We start from the raw sequence: 24,669 nt of genomic DNA on the forward strand, positions 1-24,669 counted from the left end.
CAAAAAATTCTGAACGGAACATCCCCAGTACAAAGTATACTAACTGAAAACTTCTATAACATATTTATAGAATATAAAACGTAAAGTTTACTGCCTCACTTTTAGTACAGACTAAGTTACTTGCAGTATGCTTAAATAAGTGCTACCAAACATCAAAATTAAAGTTGTTGATGAGACAATGATGCACCCCCCTTCCCCCTCCCAACGGTCAATACAGCAAAACTCTATGTTTCCTTAAAATCAGCTGAAAGAAGTCGAGACAACACGTCTTTGAAAAGGACAGTAAACTGACTCAAATTTTAATCTGAAGGTGAGAAGATCCACACGAAGGAACCTTAAAGATGTGTCTGGATTTTCTCACTGAAGTAATTCATGGGTGAGGCGTTATAAAGGCTATTGAGGAGGACGTTAATGGAGTGAGTCTTATTAAAAGAGGCGACAGAGACGTTTTTGCGGCTCCCTGATCGCAAACTTCAGACACAACACAGAGGTCCATCTCTTCAGATTTTATTGAACCTTATTTTTCCTACCTGGAAGGTAGAACAAACCCAAGTGTTGCACAAAAAACACAAACCTTTATAACAATGCTTGCAAATTTGAATTCATTGACATTCAGTGGAACAACAGAAACTAAATCATTTCTGGAAGGGTAGAAAACGTTATAAACTTTTGCTGTACAAATTATACAGATGAAGATCCGTCACAAGCTGGAATAATGTGAGTGGATAAGGGCAGCGTTGTGTTCAGCTGATTTAAAACAAGGATTCTGATGATGATGATGACGACGAGGAGGAAGGGTTAGTCACAATCCTAGTCAGTGAAAAAAGACAACAAAAAGAGGCAAAAAAAAAAGAAATTGGACGGAAAGTTTTTTGAATATGCGAGTTTAGCAGAAAGGAGGTTAGAGAGAAAATTCAGACTTGACATCATCTCATACATTCTCAAGTTTGACTCGTTTTTAGGACAAAAAACAATCAGCGAGGGATAAAAAAAAAACTTTTTTCAAATATTTCATTGCACAATGAAATCGTATTACAGGTTTTCTCTGCAGAAAAATAGACATCTTCTCGTCCACAAGTGACATCTTGTTTAACTTAAAAATATCTTTTCCAGGGAATATGTTAAGAAGGAGATGAGAGAGTGTGGGGTTTTGCAGAGTGCTGCAGCCCTTGTTCATCTGAGAATGTTTTTCTTCTCATCATTTTTGATGCCCTGCCTGCGTGTTTGATCTCCGCAGGGCCGCATTAACCAGGAGCATGTAGGATGGTTGAAAGGAATCAGGGAAAAATTGATCTAATGGTGTTTGCAGTCGGCCCACACAGCCAGAGAGGATGCAAGTGAGAAACCTTCAACCAGTTCTTTTCAATAAAAAAGTACTTTTCGCTGAAAGACCAATTAGGATCATCTTTTTAGCTATTTTCAAACTATTCCGAGTAGTCTTAATTAGAATTATGACATTTTTAGTCCAAAACAAAACAGTCTTGTTTGGTTGTTTTGGGTTGGGCCACTGATGCGGAGCAACCCCGGCCTCTCCCCCTTCCTGTTCCCCTCCATCATCAGAAAGATCCACAAGAACATGTTGAAACCAGTTTTCTGCAGAAGGTCTTTAAAGTGGTATCTCACTGGACTGTAATCATTGAGAACAAATTGCATGTAAGGACCTGAGGGGGGGTTTCCAATACCTCTTGAGTCATTATTGCTGTACAAGCAGAATGTTTACCTTTGTAGAGTGTTGGATTTTTGCTGTTTAGGTTTTTTTTCTGTAATTTTGTGGTCAACTGACTGACAGGCAAGTGACACATTCAGATAGTCATTTTTACAAAATTTAAAGGTTTCAAACTTCCCCTTTAAAGTGCATGTCAGAACATGGTAAGAAGATTTAAAGACCCCCTCCAATGAAAATTGTTGTTTTTGGTGTTTTAAACATGTTGCTTTTTTCAGATGATGGAGGACAAGATCAAAATTGCATTTCAGAGTTGCCACAGAGGTTTGGGCTCATTCCTGAACTATCGTCAGTTACGTTTTTTTTTTTTAGTCAAAGAGAAACAGAGAATGTTTAGCGTGTTTGGACAATTCATTTCAATTTCACGTTGCTATGCATCTTCTAAAAGGTGAGCTCTGGAGAAATTTAAACCTGGAGAACCCAAGAACACTTTTCTTTTTGACTTTTAAAGTTTGTTTGTGCATTTTGAGAGGCCGCAATTAAAAGGAGCCCAGTAAAAGGAACAAAATAGAAATAGAATTTAAATTAAAGCATATGGTGGGGCTTGCGAAAACAAATTTTGTAGGTGGCGCTATGGAGCCATTTTTGTGCACCCATGCTGGTCTACCGTAAAATAAGAAATTTTTCGTGACTCCTGATCCGTGTGCGAAATTTGGTGAGTTTTCAGGTATGTTAAAGGCCTCAAAAAGACGCCTTTTTTGTCGGAATAATAATAATAATAAACATTACAAATACAATAGGGTCCTTGCACTACGTGATCGGGCCCTAATGAAGAACACAAGGAAAAATCAGCAGTCAAATTTGACCTAGTCAGTTCTCTAGAGTTAATGATCATGCTTGGATTTGTTTTAAAAGCTCTCCCAGTGGTCTTTTTATGATTACAAATTTGCCTCTGAGTTGTGGGCGGAGCAATCCTGCTCCCCCTTTTTTCCTTCCAGTTGCTGAGAGTTCTCAGTTTTTACATGCTAGCTTACAGCTTCACAGCCCCCCAACCTAACAACAAAAATGGCAATCAGTAATGGAGCTATCCAGCCGTGCACTTTCGATCCAGATTCCAGCTCAGACGAGGAAAACAAAGACGTTCATGGATCCATTTGTCTCCAAGTGGATTCAGCGCAGCCGGGAGCTTGTAGCGCGTCCGGCGTATTTTCTACACCAATTAGATCTTTTTTAAACAGAATTTTTTTGTTTTCTCCAGATTCACAGCATTTTAAATAAGAAATACAGAGAAATGCAATTTAATCTTACTTTTCTTGTCCTCCTTTGTCATGTTTTTAACAAGATCATGTTAAAAACACCAAAATCATCTTTTTCATCAGAGTGGGTCTTTAAATTTAGATTTTTCAAGAGACTTTCTAGCTGTAAAAATCCAATTGAGATATGACTGTCACCTTTACTGACAGGCTGGGAAAGAAGTGATTTGTCATGTGACGAAACGCAAACCAGGAGTGGATCACTGAGAAGAGCGCTCCTTCCTGATGTCGGTAAAGGGCCAGGTGGAGCAAACAATGCAAACACTCGCCATGTTTTCATTTTGCATGTTTAGTGAGGTGAAGCAGCAATCTGACAGTCCATTTGTCAATCCAAATGGAAGAAGAAAAAAAAACTTTGAAAAAGCAACATTGATTTTAGGTCACGTCAGAGTGGACTTCCGTTGTAGTTAAACGCTTGTAAGAGCAGCTGTGAGAAAACACACAACAAAACCAAATTCTTTCAATGCTTTGCAAAAGCTGAACTGTGCTCTTTGTGGTTTCTGCAGGTCTGAAAGGATTCAGCATCTTTGGGCTGTCGAAGAAGTTGCAGATTTAGAAGAGGGACTCTGTAAGTACTTCACAAACATCCAGCTTTAACCTGCAAATCATGTTTAGGAATGTGAAGAGATTATAGGTGACACAATGCCCCAAACTAAAAAGAAAAAATGCTATGTTGCTTTAAACGGCCACTTTCAATTCAGTACATCAGTAGAGAACTGAGATATGAAGCCATTACACACATACTCGTGTGGGGATTTGAACCTTTAGCTGGCTCTTTGTTTGTGAATACAAAAATACACATCCTGTCCTGTTAGCTGGACCCTTGTGCTTTCTGAGTTGATCAGCATTTTGAAGGAAAATCAACATTTTTTAAGCAACTCCTCTCAAAACAAGAACAAAACAAAACTTTGGATTTTGACAAAGATGTTTTAAGATTCCTGAAGAGACTGTCAGAGGTTTAGAATTCACTCTGCTTCCCCTCTCTTGGAGGAAATTCATAATCTTCTCCAGACAAACATGTGTGTCTATTTGGGAGCTGTTAGACCATGCAATAGAATCAATTTCACTCAGATACTCGCAGTGGTTATATCAGATTTCCTCCGTGCTGATAGGTGTCTATCTTTTTTTTTGGAAGCAAGGAGTTGATTGGGGTTTGCCTGATGAATCCATTCAGTGTGAGAAGAGATTCCTTTCAGTCTACAATCTGTAAAAGTTATCTTTTTTAAAAAGACAGACAAAAAGCCCTTTTCAGTCAGACTTCCTCACTGATGTGTGCTTTCATGTGAATCCAGTGAATATTTGGCACCCACAATAAAACAAAGTGTGACCTTTTCCTGTTTAAAGTCCTGGTGCTGAATGGCCTCTCAACAAGGTCCTTAACCTTCAGCTGCACAGATGAGGCTGCTAACCCAGATAGCAGACACAGTTGTACCTAAATGGGTTATTTTTGGCGCTTTTTGCCCTTCCAAGTTTAATGTGAGCGCAGGTCATAAACAAGGCCAAACAGGGTCACCTCATCTTTTGGTTGGACCAGAAAGGGCCCAAATGTCATGGACCAGCTTCCACACAAATGCCGAGAGCCAGGGTTAGACCACAGAGAGTGTGGACGTCAATGCTTTGCAGGGGGATAGCAGGGATCCCCAACCCCTATAGGGTGCGGACCGCTACTGGTCTAAGTGGCAGTTGGTGCTGCAGAGAATAAAAAACACAACCTACATTTTTCTGTTTAATCTGATTCTGAAAGAGGTTTTATTTAGGAAAACGAGTGGATTCTCTCCACCATATCGGACGCATTTTTCTGACGACGCTTGTCACGTCGCTCGCTCATGTGGCGAAAATCCACCCCATCTATCCTCAAGCTAGCGAAGTTAGCAAGAAACAAACGTACTTGGAAAGTTTGCTTTGGCAGATGAGGAAGCAGAAGAACAGCTTTCAACATCAAAATAAAAAAAGCTGCATTTAACTGATAAGATTCAGAAGTCCAAAAATGGATTTACGGTGACCTACCATGCATCATAATAATACTGCTTAATATTCAGCAACCATCTGTTTAATGTTACGAAGAAGCTGCTAAGTTGTTCAAATGATGGATTAATGTTTATTATTATTATTAAATTTAAAAATACCAGTTTTTGTAACTTATTTTTGTGTTTATCCTTCACACCTTAAAAGTCAGACGAGGCTGAAGTTGCTTCCTACGTGAAATCTAACGTAGAATCAAAGTTCAAAGCACCTGCAAATATTTTACATTGGATAAAGATAAACTTTACCCTCAAACGTTAAGGGAAACCGGAGGTCCAAATAAAATCGGAAACCCACTTCAGTCTTGTACAGGCCAGTCTGTTACAATATAGTGTGACATTAAATTAATCTGTGGCCTGAAAAAGGTTGGGGACCACTGCTTGATGTTGCACCCCTGGTGGAGCATTGGTTGCTGTCCAGAAGATGCCCAAATATGGGCCAAAGAGTGTTTTTTTTTTTTTTTGCTTTCTAGGCAATAACTCCTAGCAGTGCTTCAAAATATGTGCAGTCTTTGTCATAAAACTGTGCTTTACTAGATCAAAGTGTTATTTAGGACTTGCATTGTAGAAATGGAAATGCTGCGCTTTTAAACTAAATTCTAACCTGAACCAAATGTCCTGCTTTGGTTTCTGTTTTGAGCTGTTTTTCACCTGAGTGAAAGAAGAGAACTTTGTGTCTTAAAGAATCACATGCTATATTTCTAAGATTTTATCCCTGGTGTAACACTAAAACTCTTAATCTTACCAGGTAGCAATTTATCCATAAAGAATGACCAGCATTAAGAAATCAATCCAAAGTATTATTTACTTGAATAAGCAAAACTAACTGTTAACAGAATAAAAACCAAAGTATAATTAAAACAAGAACATTCACCAGTATCTTATTCTGCTTGTGGAGAACTTCTCCGTATTTCAAATGAGAGTTTATTCATTTTGAGTTTGTATTTACTGAAAAAAATCAATTTCGTCTGCACAGATTAGTGATATTGTTTACCAGGCTTGGTAAAATTGTCCTCACTTATGTATTTAAGATAAACTTCCATGGGATGCTATTCCTGCAGAGCTGGACTGCAGAGTATTTGCAGCCATGGGGGGCACAGGGGTCAGGAACAGGAGTTCAACTGTGTCAAACTGAGCCTGATCTGTAAAACGTCTTTTTTTTCTTTTGTTCTTTAGCTTTCACTTCTGGTGGGAAGACTCCAAATTTAGCCTTGGACAGATTTTGTTTCCATACCTGATGGCATGTCTCTGCTCCACTCAAACTCACAAACACATCAGTAGTGAAAGAAGCCACTGACTGAAATAGAGCAATTTCAAACTTGTACTATATTTCCTGGGCCGTGACGCAAAGTTGAGCAGAGGACTTCTGAGTCCGATGCTCCTGCATGCTGGCTGAGAATTCATGAGGGAATGCCGAGAACATGCAATCACATCGATGACATCCACAGGCATGAAACCGCTACCTTTCCTCTTCCCAACTGTTCATGACACATGGCTTGGGCCATGGCTGTGATGGTTTTTTTATGTTAATTTTTATTTTTTCCCCCTTTTTTTGACCTTTGTAAAAACTGAGGATATTTCAACCAAACATATGGGCTTAGGGGACTCATTTTAGGTCAATTGTGTGATAGTTCCTTCTTTTAACGTTTTGATCTGTACCAGGACTTTCCTTCAGTGTGATAAAGGATCTTCAAGAAAGTTGATGGAAATTGTAAAATTTGCAGAAAAAAAGGAAAACCTTGAGAATCAAAATTGCTTTGATTTGACCATTATTGCAGACGGATTATGAAAGACACCATGAGTGATGTGAAGTCCTCCGAACGATGAGCAACCCAACTGCCAACGACGTGGCAAGTCATCTTAGTTTAGCTGGATAAACCTTTAAAAAATATTAGTTCAAGTTCATTTGACAGTCAGAGCAGAATGCAGAATATTTGCAGCCAAAGATGAATTGCGACAAAATGAATGAATGATTATTAAAGTATGTCAGAATTCCTCAATTAAAAATAGAAAGAAATGCTGTTTTAGGAAAATCTTCAGGCATAGCGTGGAGAAAGGCCTCTCTGAATGTCTTGTCCCTCATTCTGGCAAAGTTGGCCTAGGTTGCCCAATAAAGGGTCCAGTCAAGCATGGAGACAAAACATGTTTGTGTCAGAGCTTTGGCGACAAGGCGGAGCAGGAAAGGTGGAGGTTGTGGAAGCATGGTGGGGCAAGAGCGGGTGGATGGCAGAGCAGGCAGGTGGAGCAGATGTGATCAGAGCGGAGGATGAGCTTCAGGCTGAGACACAGTCCCATCGACGCCTCCGCTACAGCCTAGAGCGGGAAGGGAGACAGAAACAGTAATCAATTGGAAGACGTCTTAACACAGAGCCTTGTAGGACACCATACGAACAGACAGAAAAGTGTTACATCTGCCAAAAGTTTAACCTTTATTTTGGTAAATTACGAAATTTCCACAGAGGATACAATTCTTAACCCATAATATGTTCTCTTTTTATAAAACACATTTGTCATTAAAGGAAAGTGAGAGATTTATAGTCAAGTTCTCAACCTTTTATTTCTCAGCTTTTTTAACAGATATGTGAATTTTTATATAAAAAAGGTGTCGATTCTGCTTTCGGCAAATGTTGCAACAACAGGCTATAATGAACATTTGCTACTCTAAAGACGCGTTTACAGCGAATGCGATTCGTTCGTCAGGGTCATCCAGTTTTTATGTTATGTCAATGTAAAGACGCAATCAGAGGTCCTGCACTACGTTTTGAGCATTGGGTACGTTTTGACCCAAAAAGTGTTTTGAGTCTTGTGGCACGTTTTGGGTGGCGCAGTGTGTCCAGAGTTCAAATATCTGAACTTTGGCAAAGACGTGTCGCGTCAACCAATCAGCCGTTCAGCTTCCGTCTGTGACGTGTAGATGAAGTAACTAGTGGGTGGAGTCCAAAACAATTATGGTAAGTTTGATTGTTGCCTTTTGTTCACCTAAACTTTACGATATTTCTCCTATGTGTGTTGAGACGATATTAAAAATCATCCAATTTTATTCTTCTTTTTTACATTCCTTAAACTAATGCAGGACAGCGGAAGTTGCGCTAAAAGCGGCGTCATCGTGAACCTCACAGTACTGGTAGAATGATCTCATGAATCCAGACATGGAGTCTGGATTACCTATGCTTTTGTAGAGTCCTTTAAAATAAATAAACTTGACCTCTTAACATCATCCGTGTCTTCCATGGACTGTAAATGAGATGTACAGTCAAGGCTTCCATATATTGATCAGGCTAAAAACCTTTGGTGGTAGCTCCTCCCACACGGATCATGAGCATCAAGTCTATGAACCCTTTTTCGGACAGAGAGTCAATTGGCCCAAATTTGACTCTTGAATGGCAATCGGTGCGAACACAACTGAATTTGGCACTGTATTTGTATATTAAAATTTTAGATGATCATAACTGCAGTTAAACAATTTAAAATTTATTAGATCAGTAATTTAAACATTTTTTTTTTCTTTTTACTCATCATCGTTATTAGGTAATTTCCCCGTTGTGGGATCAATAAAGTTTTATTCACCAATTTATTAATATTGTATTAGTTACACTAACCACATATGAAATGTTATTTAAGATATTAATTTTTTCACAACAATTTAGTTTTTCAGTAAGATTTATTTTAAGTGTCTTCATGACAGAAGAACAGGACGTTGATGATAATCAGTAAATAGCAAACCTAAAAGTATAGTTTGCCACTGTTAACCTTTTTATGGTCCTACAAAAAAAACATATAATTCCATTTAAAAATATATATTACATTTTTTGTTTAGTTGTAAGTCTGTACAGTTTTAAAGGTAAACCACTATCACCGTAATAAAATGTTTATTTTTTTATTTCAGGCAGGTTGGGTTTATAGAGACAATAAAAACTATACAAAAAACTCAAATACATATTATAATTTGTTCAGCTGGAACAATTTTATTTGACCTGTTTGTTTCTAAACTAGAAGAATTAATTGTTTAACATTTTGTTTGCATTCTGGTCCCACATGGCTTCAGCTGCTCGCACAGAGTCTCAAGAACACAGAAGCATCAGTGACTCATTCATTAAACACACATCACCAAACATCAAAATTACTTGAAGGACCCGAGACGAAAAAAGTCAGAGGGGTTCAGCTGCCAAAATTAGAATAAGTCCTACTTTTTTAAATGCATTTATTCTGTGCATACGATACATAAAAGCACTGAATGGTGGCTTTTAATGAGTCAAAGGGGCTCTGTTGTTGCACATTGTCTGCCAGATGGGCAAACACAGGGCCTGCTGGAGGGAATGACAGGGTCACATCCTCTCACATTATGTAAGATTTATTTTTGGGTTGTACAGTTTGAACCATTGTGGTTTACCAAATGGTTGTAGCACTTAGACTCTTAAGCGTAAAGTGAAAAACCCCAAAGGTTGACTGCTAGAAGTCTTTACCCAAATCCGTCAGACAGACTTCCTCTGGTTCTGCTCAGTCTGGGAGGCTTTTCTAGTATTTATAGCATTAGCATTACATTTGTTTTGTTCTCTAAATTGGGCCAAGAACTGCGTGGGATTTGCTGCGACGAACGCGCAGGTGATGTCAACATGTTTCCTGGCTTCAAGGCTAAGCAAGCGTCTCCTAACTGGCACAGCTCAGTAAAGCAGAACCTTGAGTGCATCGTTTGTGGCTCGCTTCGCAGGGCTTCTTCTGCCTCCCTCTTATTTTTTTTTCTTCCATTTTTTTATCCGTCTTCCAAAGCTCTGCTCTAATGAAACACATGTCCTGCATAATAAGCCACGTGGGTGTCTTTAAATGAATAAGAGAACGCTGCAGTCCTCGGAGGCTTGACTGCTAATCAGCCTCCCCAAATTCGTTGCTTTGACATGTCTGTGTGGTGTTTTGCAGACCTAGATTATGCTTATGAAGGTAAGCACAAAGTTGTCATAATTAGTCTAATCAATATAATAATAGCCCGATTATTGGGCGGTTTTGATGTCATTTTCTCTTCAGTTTAACATCATAACATATACTGTTGCCGTGAATTTAAGGGATTAAATGCTCAGCCACATTTTTACACATTTCATAACCATTTGAGGACACAAAGCTTTGGGAAAATGAACGTTATGTTGGATAACATTTTGCTGTCTCCACCACTGTAAGTATTTCCATTACTTTGTGTTAAATTTATACTTGCCTTAAGTTTCCTCCTTTCACAGTACTGTCGGGCTCTTCCCTTTTTGGCTTTGCCTCTATGTGCAACAACAAACAACCAAAATCTGATTTTCAATTTTTTTAATTTATCCTCCAGTTTATGATTATTCTTTAACTTGTGATTATACTATCATGTCTATCTCAATGCAGGAAACTTTCTTTATTTCTACTATTTTTTCCCCTGAGTAGTCTTTAGTTGGAAAACTGAAAGTGATTTTAGAAGTACAGTCATTTATCGTCTTGTTAATTCTTCCTAATAAAGTAAAGATGATTCTCGCATGAAACAGTTTTTTTATTTCACAAAGAACATCTACTGTAAAAAGTAGATTGTTTAACTACAACGAATTTAGAAATGACTTACTTTTTAAAGGATTTAATGTCTTTCTGTTTATCCAGAGAACATAGATATATTGTATTTGTACATTTTCAACCGGACACCATTTAGATTCAAGTCGATTTTTTTTTTTCACCCCAAGTTGTATTTTCATCTCATGACTTTAATACTGCTTGAGCTCTGAAGACACAGAGAGTTGAAAGATGACCAAAAAATAGCTGGTTAAGGGCAAAAAAATAATAAAATCTCAAATGCCAAATGAAAAAATAAAGACAAACATGAAGAAATAACCTTCCCTTTTCCTGTACTGGATCTTTTTTTAGGTTTTTATTTCTCAATTTAATATTATATATATAAATACATATATATATAAACTGAATATTTATGTTCTTTATATAGCGTAAAATGAAATGCATTGAACCACGTCAGGTCCCAACACTTTTAAGAATATCCAGAGAAACCAAACATTCTTGCTCTGATGAGCTTCAGCCGGCTGCAGATTGGGTCGGGTGGATTTTTTACGCTTCAGCAGCTGAACTCCAGAGGTGGAGGTGAAGGAGGACTGGTTTGAGCAGAAGAGTGAAGCTCTATCTATTTATCAAGCCTTTCATTTTCTGTGCCTCGGCCTCAGTGAGTCAGCCTCTCTCTGCAGTCGGAGAGTCACAGGTCAGACACTGAAGGACACAGACACAAACAGACTCACACACAGGTGTGTGCACACTAATGCCATCCTGCAAGACTTCCAACCAGTGAATGAGAGAACAGCTCCGCTGATGTTAACTGCAGCTGACACTCAGAAACTTTCAAGAGTTATCAGGAATTTTTTATTTTCATTTGGTGGAACAGTCGATCTATGTTCAACGAGTTTGGGATTGTGATGCAATTTCAGGATGGTGTGAATCAAAGCAGCGCTGTCTGACATAAAGAGGATTTACCGCGGGTTCTGTCTTTTGGGTTCATCTTTAAAAGAAAAGAACTAGGAATTGATTTAGCTGTGAGAGTTTGAAACAAATCAGAGGTTTAAACAATGTCTTAAATGTTCTGAATTTCCTGGAAAGCCTTTTTGGTGCCGCTAAAATGTTTAATCTGTTAGCCAAATGTTTGGATTTTACACGAGTCTAAAGGCTCAACCATTTACACAGTTAACGTTATTTCAGGGAATTCTGCAGTGAAGAAAAGAGGCTTAATGCCAATATGCAACACTTTACATTCATCATGTGTTACCTATAGATTCAAAGCTGAAATGAAAACTTCTTTTTCTCCAGCTGATTCATGTTGAATGCGTAAACGATTAAAGAGTTATGGAATGTCAAATGGCATGTGTTATTTAGGGGTGCTGCCAGCAACCGCTGTGGTGTTAAAGGGTTCATTACATGATGTGTTTTGAAGGTTAGCAGAAGGTGCAACCTCTGCAAACATGTTTGCCTTTTGGTCAAAGGAACCTCTAGTGGTGACAAAGTTCTAATCAAGGAGATTTTATAATTTGTTTTTAAAAAATAAATCCTAATTTTCACTAATTAACTGCAATAAACAAAACTACCAAATAAAAAAACTATAGAAAAAGAGCAAACCTTTGCTGTATTTAAACATTTGTCTTAATAAGTCGAGCTTCATCATACCTGAAGAGAGGTTGCAAACACGTGTTAAATCAGTTTTGAACAGACAAAAGTAAGTCCTATCTTAATATTTTTCAATTGAAAAGCATCAGTTTAAGTTTGCTGGCAAGTTTTTATACAATTTATTTATTTCTTCATTAGTTTCATATTATTTTATACTGAAGATACTGAAATAAGCAGGAAAAACCTGTATACTTCACATCATTTACATTTGTTTTACTTGGATATGTACGGTGGCCGAGAGGTGCAAAACACGTTTGCATTTAGGATAAGATGACAACAAATCCCGGTACAAACTTATAATTCCTGAAGCACTAAAAACAATCTCGATACAAATGAACAAACACTGACACGCAACAGCAAATCACGGAACAAATAACTGAGTCCTGAAACACAAAAGCAATCCAGGTGCAAATGACCCAAACTAGAAACACAACAACGAAAGCAGTTTTAAAAATTCAAATTACAACAATGGCAATTGGCAAAGGAAGGTTTTTGCGTCAGTTCCGGTAATAAGAAAATTTATTCCCTTAAAACTGGCCGGCAATTCCAAAACAGAACAGCAAAAGACAAAGAGAAAAAATGAACAAAAGCGAGCAGCTGCTAACGGAAAGGGAATACCCTGAATACCGGACGTGACACAAAAACTTTACCTTGATAAACATTGTTGTCATTCATTGTAGTAATACAATTAAAAAAACTGTTTTTGGACTAGTTCATGCATTTAAAATGTCCACATAAAAAAGAAATCTGTAATAAATACATTTGAAAAATCATACATGATTAGTTTTATATTGCGTCACTTCCAGGATTCAGGACGTTTCCTTTCCGTTAGAAGCCGTGTCTCCGCTGTCGTCGCCACGTTTCCGGATTTGGTCATTTGTACTTTTAGTGCTTCAGGATTTGTTGGTCTGTACAGAGATTTATTGTTGCATCTTAAATGTAAATGTGTCTTGCACCTCTCAGGCACCATGGATACTAAAACCTAAACCCAGTGGGATTTTGATGATTAAAAACCAGAAAAAGAAGAAAAACCACATTAAACAGTGATGGCATCGAGGCAGAAATCTCCACCATCTTTGCTTCATGAAGCTACAACAAAAGTAAAATATGGACAGAGATCGACTGGAATAAAAGATGACATAAAGGAAACAGAAAGCATTCAAAATGAAAACATCTTTTTATTGTTATACACTTTTTAAAGGATGAGTGCAAATAAAAGAGCTCATGATCAAAATCTAGTCATCACTAAAGCATAGACGATAAGGCATCATTAAAGACATGCTTTTTTGGAGCTTTACATCTACAATACAGGGACGGGATCAAAGGAACGAAACAACACATTATCAATGCAATCAGAACAGAAATGGAGGAGAAGGAAACTTAAATGAACAAAAGCAAACCAAAGGCAACAAATAAAATAAACTCAATTTTGTACATAAATGAAAAGAAATCACAGAGTAATAATATTACGGCAAAGTGACGATAAAACATATTCTACAATCTTTTATGTACACTTGGCGCTAATTTGTTGTTGTGTTGTGTTTTCTATTCACAGTTATTTTGTTTAAATGCTAGTCTGGTCCTAAATATTACGGTAAAAGACTGAAATATTTGTCTCTCAAACAAAACGGCTGAAAGGTTTTGCAGAGAAGAGTGTGAGATCAAATTCCCCTAATGGACAGAAAAATGCTTATATATATATATATATATATATATATATATATATATATATATATATATATATATATAAATATTTATTTGTGAAGGGTTCTTATTCTTTTTTATTACATATTTAAACCTGTCATGCACTTGATAGTTGTAAACAGTACAAATATAAATGACTTACAATATCTGAATCCCAGCAATTCCAAAACTGACAAATTCCCACAGAGATTAAAAACAAAAACACACAGCAGCAGAGTGTTTGTATGCACTTTCCAGCACTGGCAGATGCGTCTGAATGAGGTGGAAAATGGTTATCTCACATGGCGGGATTGTCTCCATCTATCCAACGTGGCTGGAAATAATAAAAGCAGTATACAGCTCAAATATACTAAAGCATGAATCACGTCTACTCTTTCCATGTTTAAAACTGACTTTGATATAAAGCATGAAGTACAAAACATGCCAAAAGGTTGTACTTTACCATCATGATATGTTTTATTTTTTCTGATATGTTGGACAGATCTGACAGATTTCAGCTTCTGGTTATTTATGTCATGGTTTTCCATGAAAAGTCAATTTCACAAATATATGAGAGTCAACGTTAGTATTTAGCAGTGCGGCACTAGAGAGTGAGTCGATGTTTAGAATGTAACTGAAAATTATACATCAAGAGAGAATGTCTTAGGCTCTACATCGTTTTTCAAGACTGATTTGAGGTATCACTCTCAGGCCTGAGTCACATCATATAGTCCATCCCATAAACCGCGTTTATGGGATGGACTCTTTTTGTTCAATATGGATTATCTGGTGTGAGTGAGTCTTCTAAGGCTTTTATCCAAGTTTAATATTTAATAATATTTGTTAAATGGCTTTCCAGTCTATAAACTATTTTAATTGTCATAACTTAAGTAGGAATGTTAAAACATTTTCTTGATATAAAATATGATTTGTCACACTACAGATAAAACATTTTGAAGTCTTTGACTTTGCCAATAAAGATTTTACTGTTCAAACATCAAATGGTTCCTGTCAACTGATGCTAAATCAGCTTTGCTGTCTATTTATTTAGAAAGAAAATCAAAAACATTTACCATACATAACTGTAGACAGGTGAAATTGAATAAATGACATAATGGCTTAATCCTCAAGCTACTTTTAAGGGAAGTTTACAATAAATTTTTATTTTTAACGGATTTATCTCATGAAAAAATAGCAAAGAGCTTTTTTTAAACATTTTTAAAATGAAGTACTGTGATTGTGCTTGTTGTTTTATTGTCTTTGTAGTTCTCATTTCCATCGACCGCATAGAGCAAGTTTGAAAAAAAAAAGCTTTTTTTTTAACTCAATTGAAGTTTACATTTATTAGTAATTTGCAGTTTCATATTTCTTCACAGATTGCCCTTTGCAAAGCTGCAGGTGTTGAAGTTACTGATATGCTCTCAAAACATTGTCCATTAATTACAGCTGCTTCAAACATTTATAGCTTCTGCTGTAATTGTATTTGGCTGAAAAGGATTTTTATCATATTTATCTGCATTTTTCTCTCCCAAAAACATTTAATACAATCCTTATGAAATGTACAAGAATATAATTGTGTTGATATATATTCAAACTGTGCAACGCTTCATTTGACGCGTTCCCAGTGACTCCAGCACCGCTCCGAGTTTTTACAGCCAGGAAGAAATCTGAAAGTCAGTCACAGTTTTCAAGCTGCCGTTTGTAAAACCCTCTCATTTCCTACATCATTTGAAAAGTTTCCATGACGATGAGGTTTAATTGACACACTGACAGCATGGCAGCAAGCTTTAGACCCGTGTTTACATTTAATTACCTGTGAAAATCAGTCAATTCAGAAGGCTCTGCTAAAGCTGAGATACATTTCAAGTGTCGAGAAGCAAAGTCCTGGTCTGACAGCTCAAACCAGGTGTTCAAACATTTTATGTTTGGTGTCCGAAGCACGGGACGATCTGAGAGCGGCCTCGCCCCCACACACAAACAGGTCCTGTTTGTGTGTGGGGCCTTATTCACATTCGAACGGTTCAGTGCTCAAAGAAGACGAAGATGAACCTGAACACATGAGACACAAGGATCAAAAAAGAACACAGTGACATGGCAGGACAGTATGAAAAAACTCACAGAATATGATGTACAGCAGTTACATTCAATGGTTAAAAACAAGACATGGAAAAAAACAAAAAAAACATTTTCCTCAAACATCTAGTTTTGTTCACCCAGGATGATGGGTTTGAAATTTACAAGCAAGAAAAGTCCAAGAAACAAATCATATATAATGACGAGAAGAAAAGTAAATCATCCAGTATGGGTAAAATCAAACCAAAGAGAAGGTGGGTCCCGATTACTTTGGACGGTCAGCTTTATCTGTACACGCGCTCGCCAGCGTTCCATGAAAGGAAACAGCACGGGCAGTTTTTTATCTGGATTCAGTGCATTCTCTTAAAGTGGAGGCTTATTTATGTGGAGTTGTGGCGGCTGCTGTTTATGTCTCTTAACTCATTTGACATACTCAGCTGACTTCCAGAAGTGCCCTGGGTGGGAAAGGCGGCGGTTCCTTTTGGGCAACTTTTCCAATAAGTCCACCAGCTTGGAGAAGCTGGGCCGCTCCTCCTGCTTGTACGCCCAACACAGGAGCAGAATGTCCTGAAAGACACCAAAGGCAGTGCTTTCATCAGTCAAAACTGCCTTCAGAAAGGCTGTAAATACCACAAATGTTCAACATGAATCAACAATTCTGACACACATGGTTTCTCATAAAAAACAAAACAAGAATTTCTTGAATTTCAAGAATTTTCACAGGCAAAGCACTAGGGATGGGTATCGTTAAGGTTTTAACGGTACTACTACTCTTATCGATACTGCTTATCGATCCAGTATTTTAACGGTACTCTCATCGATACTTTTTGAGGACGAACAATAAATAAATAATAACAAATTAAGAACATAAAGTGTTTTATTTCCTCATTATGCAACAACACTGTTTTTTTAACAAAAATTTTTACTTTATATACATGAGAATGTTCCAGACAGGATATTAATTTAATTATTTAATCTAATTATTTTTATTCTTTATGAGCGTGATGTTTCCTTTGATCTTTTGTCCATTTTCCACAACCTTGAATAGACTTTTCTGTCTGTCAAACACCAGAGTTAGGATTGAGTGAGATGATGGAAACAAATTCACTTTGATGCAGACTCCTTTCTATTTATTTATTTTTGTTTAAATCCAGTAAACCCAATAAATTATATTAATTTAGGGATGACCACTATCATTAGTCATTAATTATTATTAAGTATTAGGAATCAGCTGATAGTGTGTCACGGGTCTGGAATCATAAGCGGTGAATCTAAGCCCCGCCTCTCTACCGGTTTGTTTTGTGTAGAACACGCCGCTACACAAACAGCGCAACATACGGTCATCGTAGCAGCAAGGTGACGGCATGGTCGGGGCTCCTTGATGCAAACTTCATTAATTTTACGCAGAAACGGGTGTTCTTAGTCTAGGGCGCTCACGTGTCCCCTACGAGATCGCCACTGACTGTGTGTGCGGCGCGTGCTGTCTGAACAACAGCCCCGCCCCCCGTGCACACAAAAAGACAGACAGAGCTCTCCGCTTCAACGAGAATAACGAAATTAATATCATCATTAATTAACGGAAAAGTGACTGACTTGGTGAGTTAAATATGGCAGATAACGCTAGTGGGACACAAAAAAAGAAAAAGTATCTTCTCCAGTACCGATAGCAGAACCGTTCAGGTCTGATCTTAACGATACTGCGGTCTTGAAGAATGCGGCCCCGGGGCTGGTTCAATACCGGGGCACGGTACCCATCCCTACAAAGCACTTACATAACCTCCGTATGTAACTGAATCAGATAACAGGAAGAAAGCAGTTTTTTAATTTACTGGAGCCAGCATCATTTTTTTCTCTAGGTAACTCCAACATTTGAATCTTTTGAAGTCATAAAGACTTTTGGAGTTGCACTGTTGCCTCATGCTTTATTCCTTGATTTATTTTCAAAGCGCTCCCAGTGGTCTTTTAATCATAATTATGATGTTTTTAGCCTAAATCAAAAGCAGTCCCATTTTCTAGAACATATCCTCTGCAGAGCAACACGTGTTTGTTGGTTGTGGGCGGGACTTTTGCTGCAAAGTAAGCCCATCCACCTTCCCGTAGTTTACAGCTCCTCATATTCCCAACCTAACTTTAAAAAAAAAAAAGAAAAGAGTGGTCTTTTAATTATTATTGTCATTGTTAGCCAAATCAAAAAACCTGTGATGTTTTCTAGGACAGTTTCTGCAGAGCAGCAGGAGTTCATTAAATATTCACAGCTGAGTTGTGGGCAGGACTGTTGCCACGGAGTGAGCCCACCCTGACTTCCTGTCATCCATTTACAGGCTCGGCCGCTAGCTTACAGCCCCTCACACTCCCAACCAAACATTACCGGTGCAACAAAAATGGCGAGCAATATCAGAGCTACAGTTTGGAGCCAAACTCCAGCTCAGACAAGGGAAAAGAAAAGGCACACATGAATATTTGTCTGTAAGTGGATGCATCAGAATGGTGCTTGTGACCAGCCCTGTGTATTTTCTACATCACAACTACAAGCTTTTTCAAACTGCATTTTTTTGTCTGCTCCTGATTCACAACAATTTGAATAAAGAAATACAGATAAATGTATGATTTTCTATATATAAATTTCCTCCATCATGAGAATAAATACCACTAGAACATGTTTAAACACCAAAAATACAATGTTCATTGGAGTGGGTCTTTAAGTCATTCATATAGTTGGCAAAATTAATAGTTTATTTTTTGTGTGTTTTTTACTATGAAACCTTTTTCTTTAAAAAGACTATACATCCAAATATACTGTGAGACTTAATATAAACCTTCTTCAGACACGTGAGCAGGTAACATAATCTAGGTTCAGAAAGAGAAAAACACGCGTTTGTATTTACATGAAAAAAGAAACCAGTGTTGGCAACCATGAACACATCAGAGGAGACAGTTGGCGAGGAAATGGGAGTTTGGTTTTATTAGGTAACACTATCTTTTGTCTGTCAGAAACATTCCTCAAACATGAATAAGCTCTCACAGAGTGCGTATCAACAATAAGACGTACCATCTGACTGCACCACAATATTAAGCTCTACCTTTGTGAATGATACCAGCATATGACTAAGGTTAAGAAGCTTATGGCACACTATAAAACCATGTTATGAAAAAACAGAGGCACTTGATAAATAAAAGCATAATCATCAATGCAGTCAGCAGAAATTAAAACATTGAAATTCATTGAATGGTCCACAGATAAGGCTGTTGCATAACCTGCTACAGAATTTATGAACATCAGAAAAAGAAGAATCAGGAGATATGAGAAAATGTGATTTTGTTTGTTTGTTTTTAGAAATATTCATCAAATGTGACCAGTCCCTGCAGCAAAGAAGTATTTGAACACCCTATGATTTTGCAAGTCATCCCACTTAAAAATCATGCAGGGGTCTGACATTTTCATCTCAGGTTCATATCCACTGTGACAGACATAATCGAGAAACCAAATCTGCAAATTATATTGCATAATTTTTTAAACATGTATGCTACCGCTGCAAATAAGTATTTGAAGGTAGGTGAAGGTAACACCCTCAAAGTCCTGCCAGTCTACCTTTAAATAGCCCACCTCCACTCCACTCGTCATCTTAAATTAGAAGCACTGGTTTGAGGCGTTTGGCTGCATCAAGATTCCCATCCACCCCATACAATCAGTAAGACTCCAACTACTAACATGGCCAAGACCAAAGGTCTGTCCAAAGCAGCCCAGAAACTAAAGGAAATATGTGTGGAGGAGTGGGCTAAAATCCATCCTGCAGTCTGTGCAAACCTGGGGAAAATCTACAGGAAACCTTTAACCTGTTTAATCGCAAACGAAGGCTACTGTACCAGATACTGACATTGATTTGCTCAGGTGTACGAAGACTTATTTAAAGCAGTAGCATACAAATAAATAAATAAAAAAAAAACATTTAATGTGATTTCCACATATCTTTTAGATTATGTCTCTCACAGTGGACAAGCACCCAAGAGGAAAATGCCACAAACCCATCCATGATTTCTGAGTGGGAGAACTTGTAAAGTTCAAGGTGTTCAAATATTTTGTTGCCTCACTTTATGTTTTGGACCAAAACTCTAGAACTAAAGTTGTTTTTGGTTTTGAGTGTTGGAGTTTTCATGTAAATGGGCGTGACCATAAGGGAGCACAGACCTTCAGTCAAAATGCAGAAGACGTAGCGAGAAAAATTGTGTCCGTATTTCATAGCTGAAGATTCTAATTCAGCGACCTGATGGATAACAATGCGTATGGAAATACGTGTTTACTTCAAAGTGTTTGAAAACAAAAAGATGCAGCGCTGCAGTGCAGTCTGTCAAAAAGAATGAAATAAAGCATCTTAGGTACATTCAAACGCTTTCCTTCGCCCTGTCACGCTGCTTCATCACACTTTTTTTTGTTGCTAGTAAACTTAATTTCCCTATGGGAATAACAGTTCATCTTAATCTTACTCTTGTGGAAATAAATTGGTGAGTTTGTTCATTTTTGGAGCACTGGTTTCAAGCATTGTTTAGGCACCAGAACCATTTCAAAAGTACCGGTTCTGCACTGGGACCCGATGAAATCCAAATGGTACCCATCCCAACACAACCTTTAAAGTTGATCCCTTATTGTAGAGTCAAATTAGACAGACATTTACGGGGACATTATGTATTTTATGTAGGTTTTGAAATTAGACTGGACCTAATTTGTATCTCTAAACCTCTGTCATCCAAATGCATGAGATATTTTTTTGACTCCTATTGGATTTTGCCAAAAAAATTGAGCAAAAAGTTGGCACATTGGCAGGAGTTCACGACCCCTACCATGACCAAAAACTGAAACTGAACTTAATGGCTCCACAACTCAGGAGAGACGGGAAAAACAGTCCTAAATGACCTGCTATGGAAAAAGAATCTTTGGGCTTTTTGACCAAACCCAAGCAGAATTTTACTAGTTCTGAGCTGAACAAATCTGCAGCGTTTACTCCACTGGTGTGAACTTTATTTTCCAATAAGAGAGCATGTTGGCTGCATTTTGATGATAATACACCCACATGGGACTCCATGGGACTTTATATTCAACAGAAAATACCAAAGGTCAGAGCGCGATTGATTGATTTTTGTCTATGTCAGCGTGTTTTGTTGGCTCAGACCTGATTCAGGTAAGCATACATAGAGATTCTGAGGTGACAGTGACATCACAAATCCATTTTTGTTTACTTTCATATGAATTTTTGATGGAGGGATTTAGGAAGCACTTGTCAGATTTGTCTTCTAAAAATGCTAGAGCTAAAATAAATTTTATGTGGAATTCAAGACAAAATTGTTTTATTAGTTATTACAGCCTTCAGGGTGAGGTTTCCTTCTGACTTTTTTGGATGTTTTTCAGTATGTCTGGAAGTTTACAAGTGTGTTTACGCATAAATGAACAGTTTCACGCCCAAAACACTGTGTACTGGATGATAGGACTGAACTTTGGGAAATGCGCTAAAAACTGTTTTTGTTTTTTTTTGGTGGTGTTTTTAACATGCTCTTGTGGAATTTATCTGATGACAGAGGACATTTATTAAGCTCAAAATTGTGTATTTGAATTAAGTATTTCTTTATTCAAGTTGTTGTGCATTAGAATCCGACGAAAAAAAGCATTTCCTCGTCTGAGCCAGTATTTGGCTCAACGCTGTACAGCTGGATAGTTCCAATATTATTCCCCATTTGTTTATGTTAGGTTGGGGGTGTGAGAGGCTGTAAGCTAGCGGGAGAGTACGTAAAAAGAACCGACACAAAAGGGGAGGGGGCTGCAACAATGGTCCCACCCACTACTTAGAGGTGATTTTTTTTTTTATTACTGCTGCTGCTCTGCAGAAGCTATGTCCTCGAAAACAATGTAAAATAATTAAAAGATCACTCAGAGATGATTGGTGTGGGTCTATGATGAAATAAGTGAGCGTTTCCACCTTTGATGGTGCATGTGAACATTACATTTCAGCGTTTGAAGAATCATATCTGTTTTGTTGCGTTTACATGTCCCACTTAGCTATCGGCTCTGATAGAGCACCAGTTAACTCAAGGGTAAACTTTCTGATGCAAAGATGCTGCGACGCCTTTAAAATTCCATCAGTATAAGAAGAATTGAGAGACAAAAAAAAAACGAATAAAGAAAGTCCTTACCAGTATCTCCTTCCCCATGCCAGTTTGGGCAAGGTTAGGCTTCATTCCACTGCCCATCTGCCATATGATCACCTCTGCTGGCTGACTCTTGTAAGGCCACTCACGTGCGTGTAACTCGTACCAGATGGTGCTGTGAAGAAAAGGGAGCAGAGCAGATCAGTGCTGTGGGGTGTTTTTTTTTTTTAATCAAAATTGTCTTTAAAAGAGTTCACACGCATGGTAGATTAAACAGAAACAATGAAGCAATAAGGTCTCAGTGACGTGGTTTCTGCAGAAGCACAGAGTAGTTTGTTAAACAGACTCTAAAACAATTTGCCGCAGACATCGTTGTCTTCATTCTGCTGCTGCAAGTCAAGTTTGAGTGGAATAAAAATAGCTCTCAGGCTGAAGGAAAGCAAAACATTGATGGCTGAACGTGGATGAATATTCATGAGAGCCAAAGGGGTCACCTATAGGTAAGACCGACCAAGCATCTGCTCTGACAAAGGCCAGCAGAGCAGCTGGACATTGTGCACCAGCGCCGCGCTCTTTTTCCCTTTAGAATAAAATCAGGACGAAACCTCCATATGGGGCGCCATCTGAAAACGCAATTGTGTTAGGAGTTGACAGAGCGGGGTCCTCCCCCGCAAATGAAGCAGCAGAACTGGAGCCATGGGGATTTCTAATCAACTTAGAGCAAATTCAAAATTGAGCTTCAAAGGAGGAGATGGAAGACACTTTGGTGAGACATTCGACCCCCCCCCAAGAAACGCTATGATGCCAAAAGTGTGTGTGCGTTTTTTTCTCTCCCGAGGGTTTAATTTCCTTTTTATCCAGAGAAGAAAAGGTAAAATTTTCCAGAGGATAAAGATGTGAAGCCTGATGACAGATCACTTTCTTCATTATTGGTGTTGGAAAATACAGACATTGGTGGGTCTGACCATTAAATTGCAAAACTTGGCTGACTTATGAGTCAGGTGGGTCGCAGGGTGTCAGTGTGCAGGTGACTTGCCGAGGCGATGGCGAATCCTGTGTGGATGAGTAATAACCGTCTTCTGTGCCTCCAGTAACTTACACCCACCGGCAGAGCTGCAGTAATTCATAATAAAGCTGAGCAGAAGGTCATCTTCACCATTATTGATAAATTATGAATGCACTTTAAAGCTTCACAAACACAACTTTTAAATCAAGATATTAACTATAAGACAAGGAGCTAAAGCAGCTAAAACATATCAAAAGCACAACCCCATGCTTTAAGCTAAAATCCAACACTGATGAGAAAAGATCCAGCTTTGCTCCTGAGAACATCTGTGAGATCTATCATCCACACGTAAAAAAGCAAATAAAAACCTTCATAGGAACGAGCGACAGGGAAAGTCCAAGAAGAAACCCAATTTAAAAATGCAATAAAACGTGTCACAACTTCACTTGCATAATCAAAAATGTAACAGAACATTAAAAAAGTGAAACAAAACTCCACAAAAGTCACACAAAATATAAATTATTATTAATATTACACACATTGCTGTTAAAAAGGGCGTAACTAGCAATCAATTTCTAACATGTTTTTAAATCAGAGTGAAAATTGCATTATATTGATGCAATACAAAATCCCATTGCAAAGGTTTGGTGTTGGTGTGAACTCTTGACATCCTTCTGCTTTCTTTCTTCTTCAAAACCTCATCATCCAATCAGTGATGTCCCTCTAAAACCTGCCTGATCTTGTTTCATTTTTTAACATTTCTGTAAATTTCCAAAATGACATTTTCTTTATGGTTTATTTTCTGAAAATTTGAATGATTTGTTTTTATTAGTTGTTTTGCTTTTTTAATGGTTTTGATCTTTCATATGTTTCTGTATTGAGTGGTTGATCTGATTTGTACTTCGGGGCCACCGTACTAATGTCCCTATTGGCAAATTTCTTTTATACCATAAATCCATCATCGTATGAGTTCATTAAGAGTGTGGGGTCCACAACAGCATCTTCATACTTTTGCAGTTTTATTTTGCTGCTCTAAGGAAATCATTTCCTCAAAGGAACATTAGCGTGTGTTTGCATCGGCGCTGTCTGGATTCACTGACATAGTCGGCAGACTTTGCTGTAAACATCCACAGTCACACTTCAGGGGGGCATCAGTGGAGGACACTCACCCGAAAGCAAAGACGTCTGACTGTTTGGAGAAAGGCAGCTTGTCCTCCTCTGTGTCTGGGGAGAGCTGCTGGATGATTTCTGGGGCCAGGTGACACAGCCATCCGCTGGGGATCCTCAGCTTGTCTTCTCTCCGGCTGCACCGACATAAGATGAGGACATGGACACGCGTCAGGACACGTCTGTTCTGTCTTTTTGCACACACACTCATTACGGGTCCACTGTAAAGTTTGCATTTGCATCGCGGGGCTGTTGCTGTACTCGCATCCAATTTTCAAAAACATCATCTACTGCGGTAAAGTTAAAGCTCTGACATCGTGTTTAATTGTTCATTAAATTAGCTGTCCCACGATGACAAGTTTACAAGTTCGGCCTCAGGACTTCTGATGAAGCCGCATCCGTCTGCAGAAAAATGTTGACGGCGGTTTGAAAATA

At 38.1% G+C, this 24,669-nt stretch overlaps 1 protein-coding gene across 4 annotated transcripts in view; it reads right to left on the reverse strand.

The window, feature by feature from the left end:
* Nucleotides 1-491: 491 nt before the first annotated feature.
* The window catches only part of ksr2 (kinase suppressor of ras 2), a 131,275-nt gene continuing 107,097 nt past the window's right edge, over nt 492-24,669 (reverse strand). For 2 of the 4 annotated variants that reach the window (XM_023958218.1, XM_020705590.2), the window contains 3 exons: nt 24,237-24,371; nt 22,107-22,236; nt 15,388-16,493 (listed from right to left, as the gene is read on the reverse strand). In XM_023958218.1, the coding sequence (XP_023813986.1) occupies nt 16,347-16,493; nt 22,107-22,236; nt 24,237-24,371 (412 nt within the window). In that variant the 3' untranslated portion in view covers nt 15,388-16,346. Of the gene's footprint in view, nt 7,311-13,902; nt 14,188-15,387; nt 16,494-22,106; nt 22,237-24,236; nt 24,372-24,669 lie in introns of those variants that run through there. The other 2 variants (XM_023958217.1, XM_023958216.1) reach the window with 2 other exon arrangements.

Source organism: Oryzias latipes, chromosome 9 (assembly GCF_002234675.1).
Source record: "Oryzias latipes chromosome 9, ASM223467v1".
Classification (NCBI taxonomy): Eukaryota; Metazoa; Chordata; class Actinopteri; order Beloniformes; family Adrianichthyidae; genus Oryzias; species Oryzias latipes.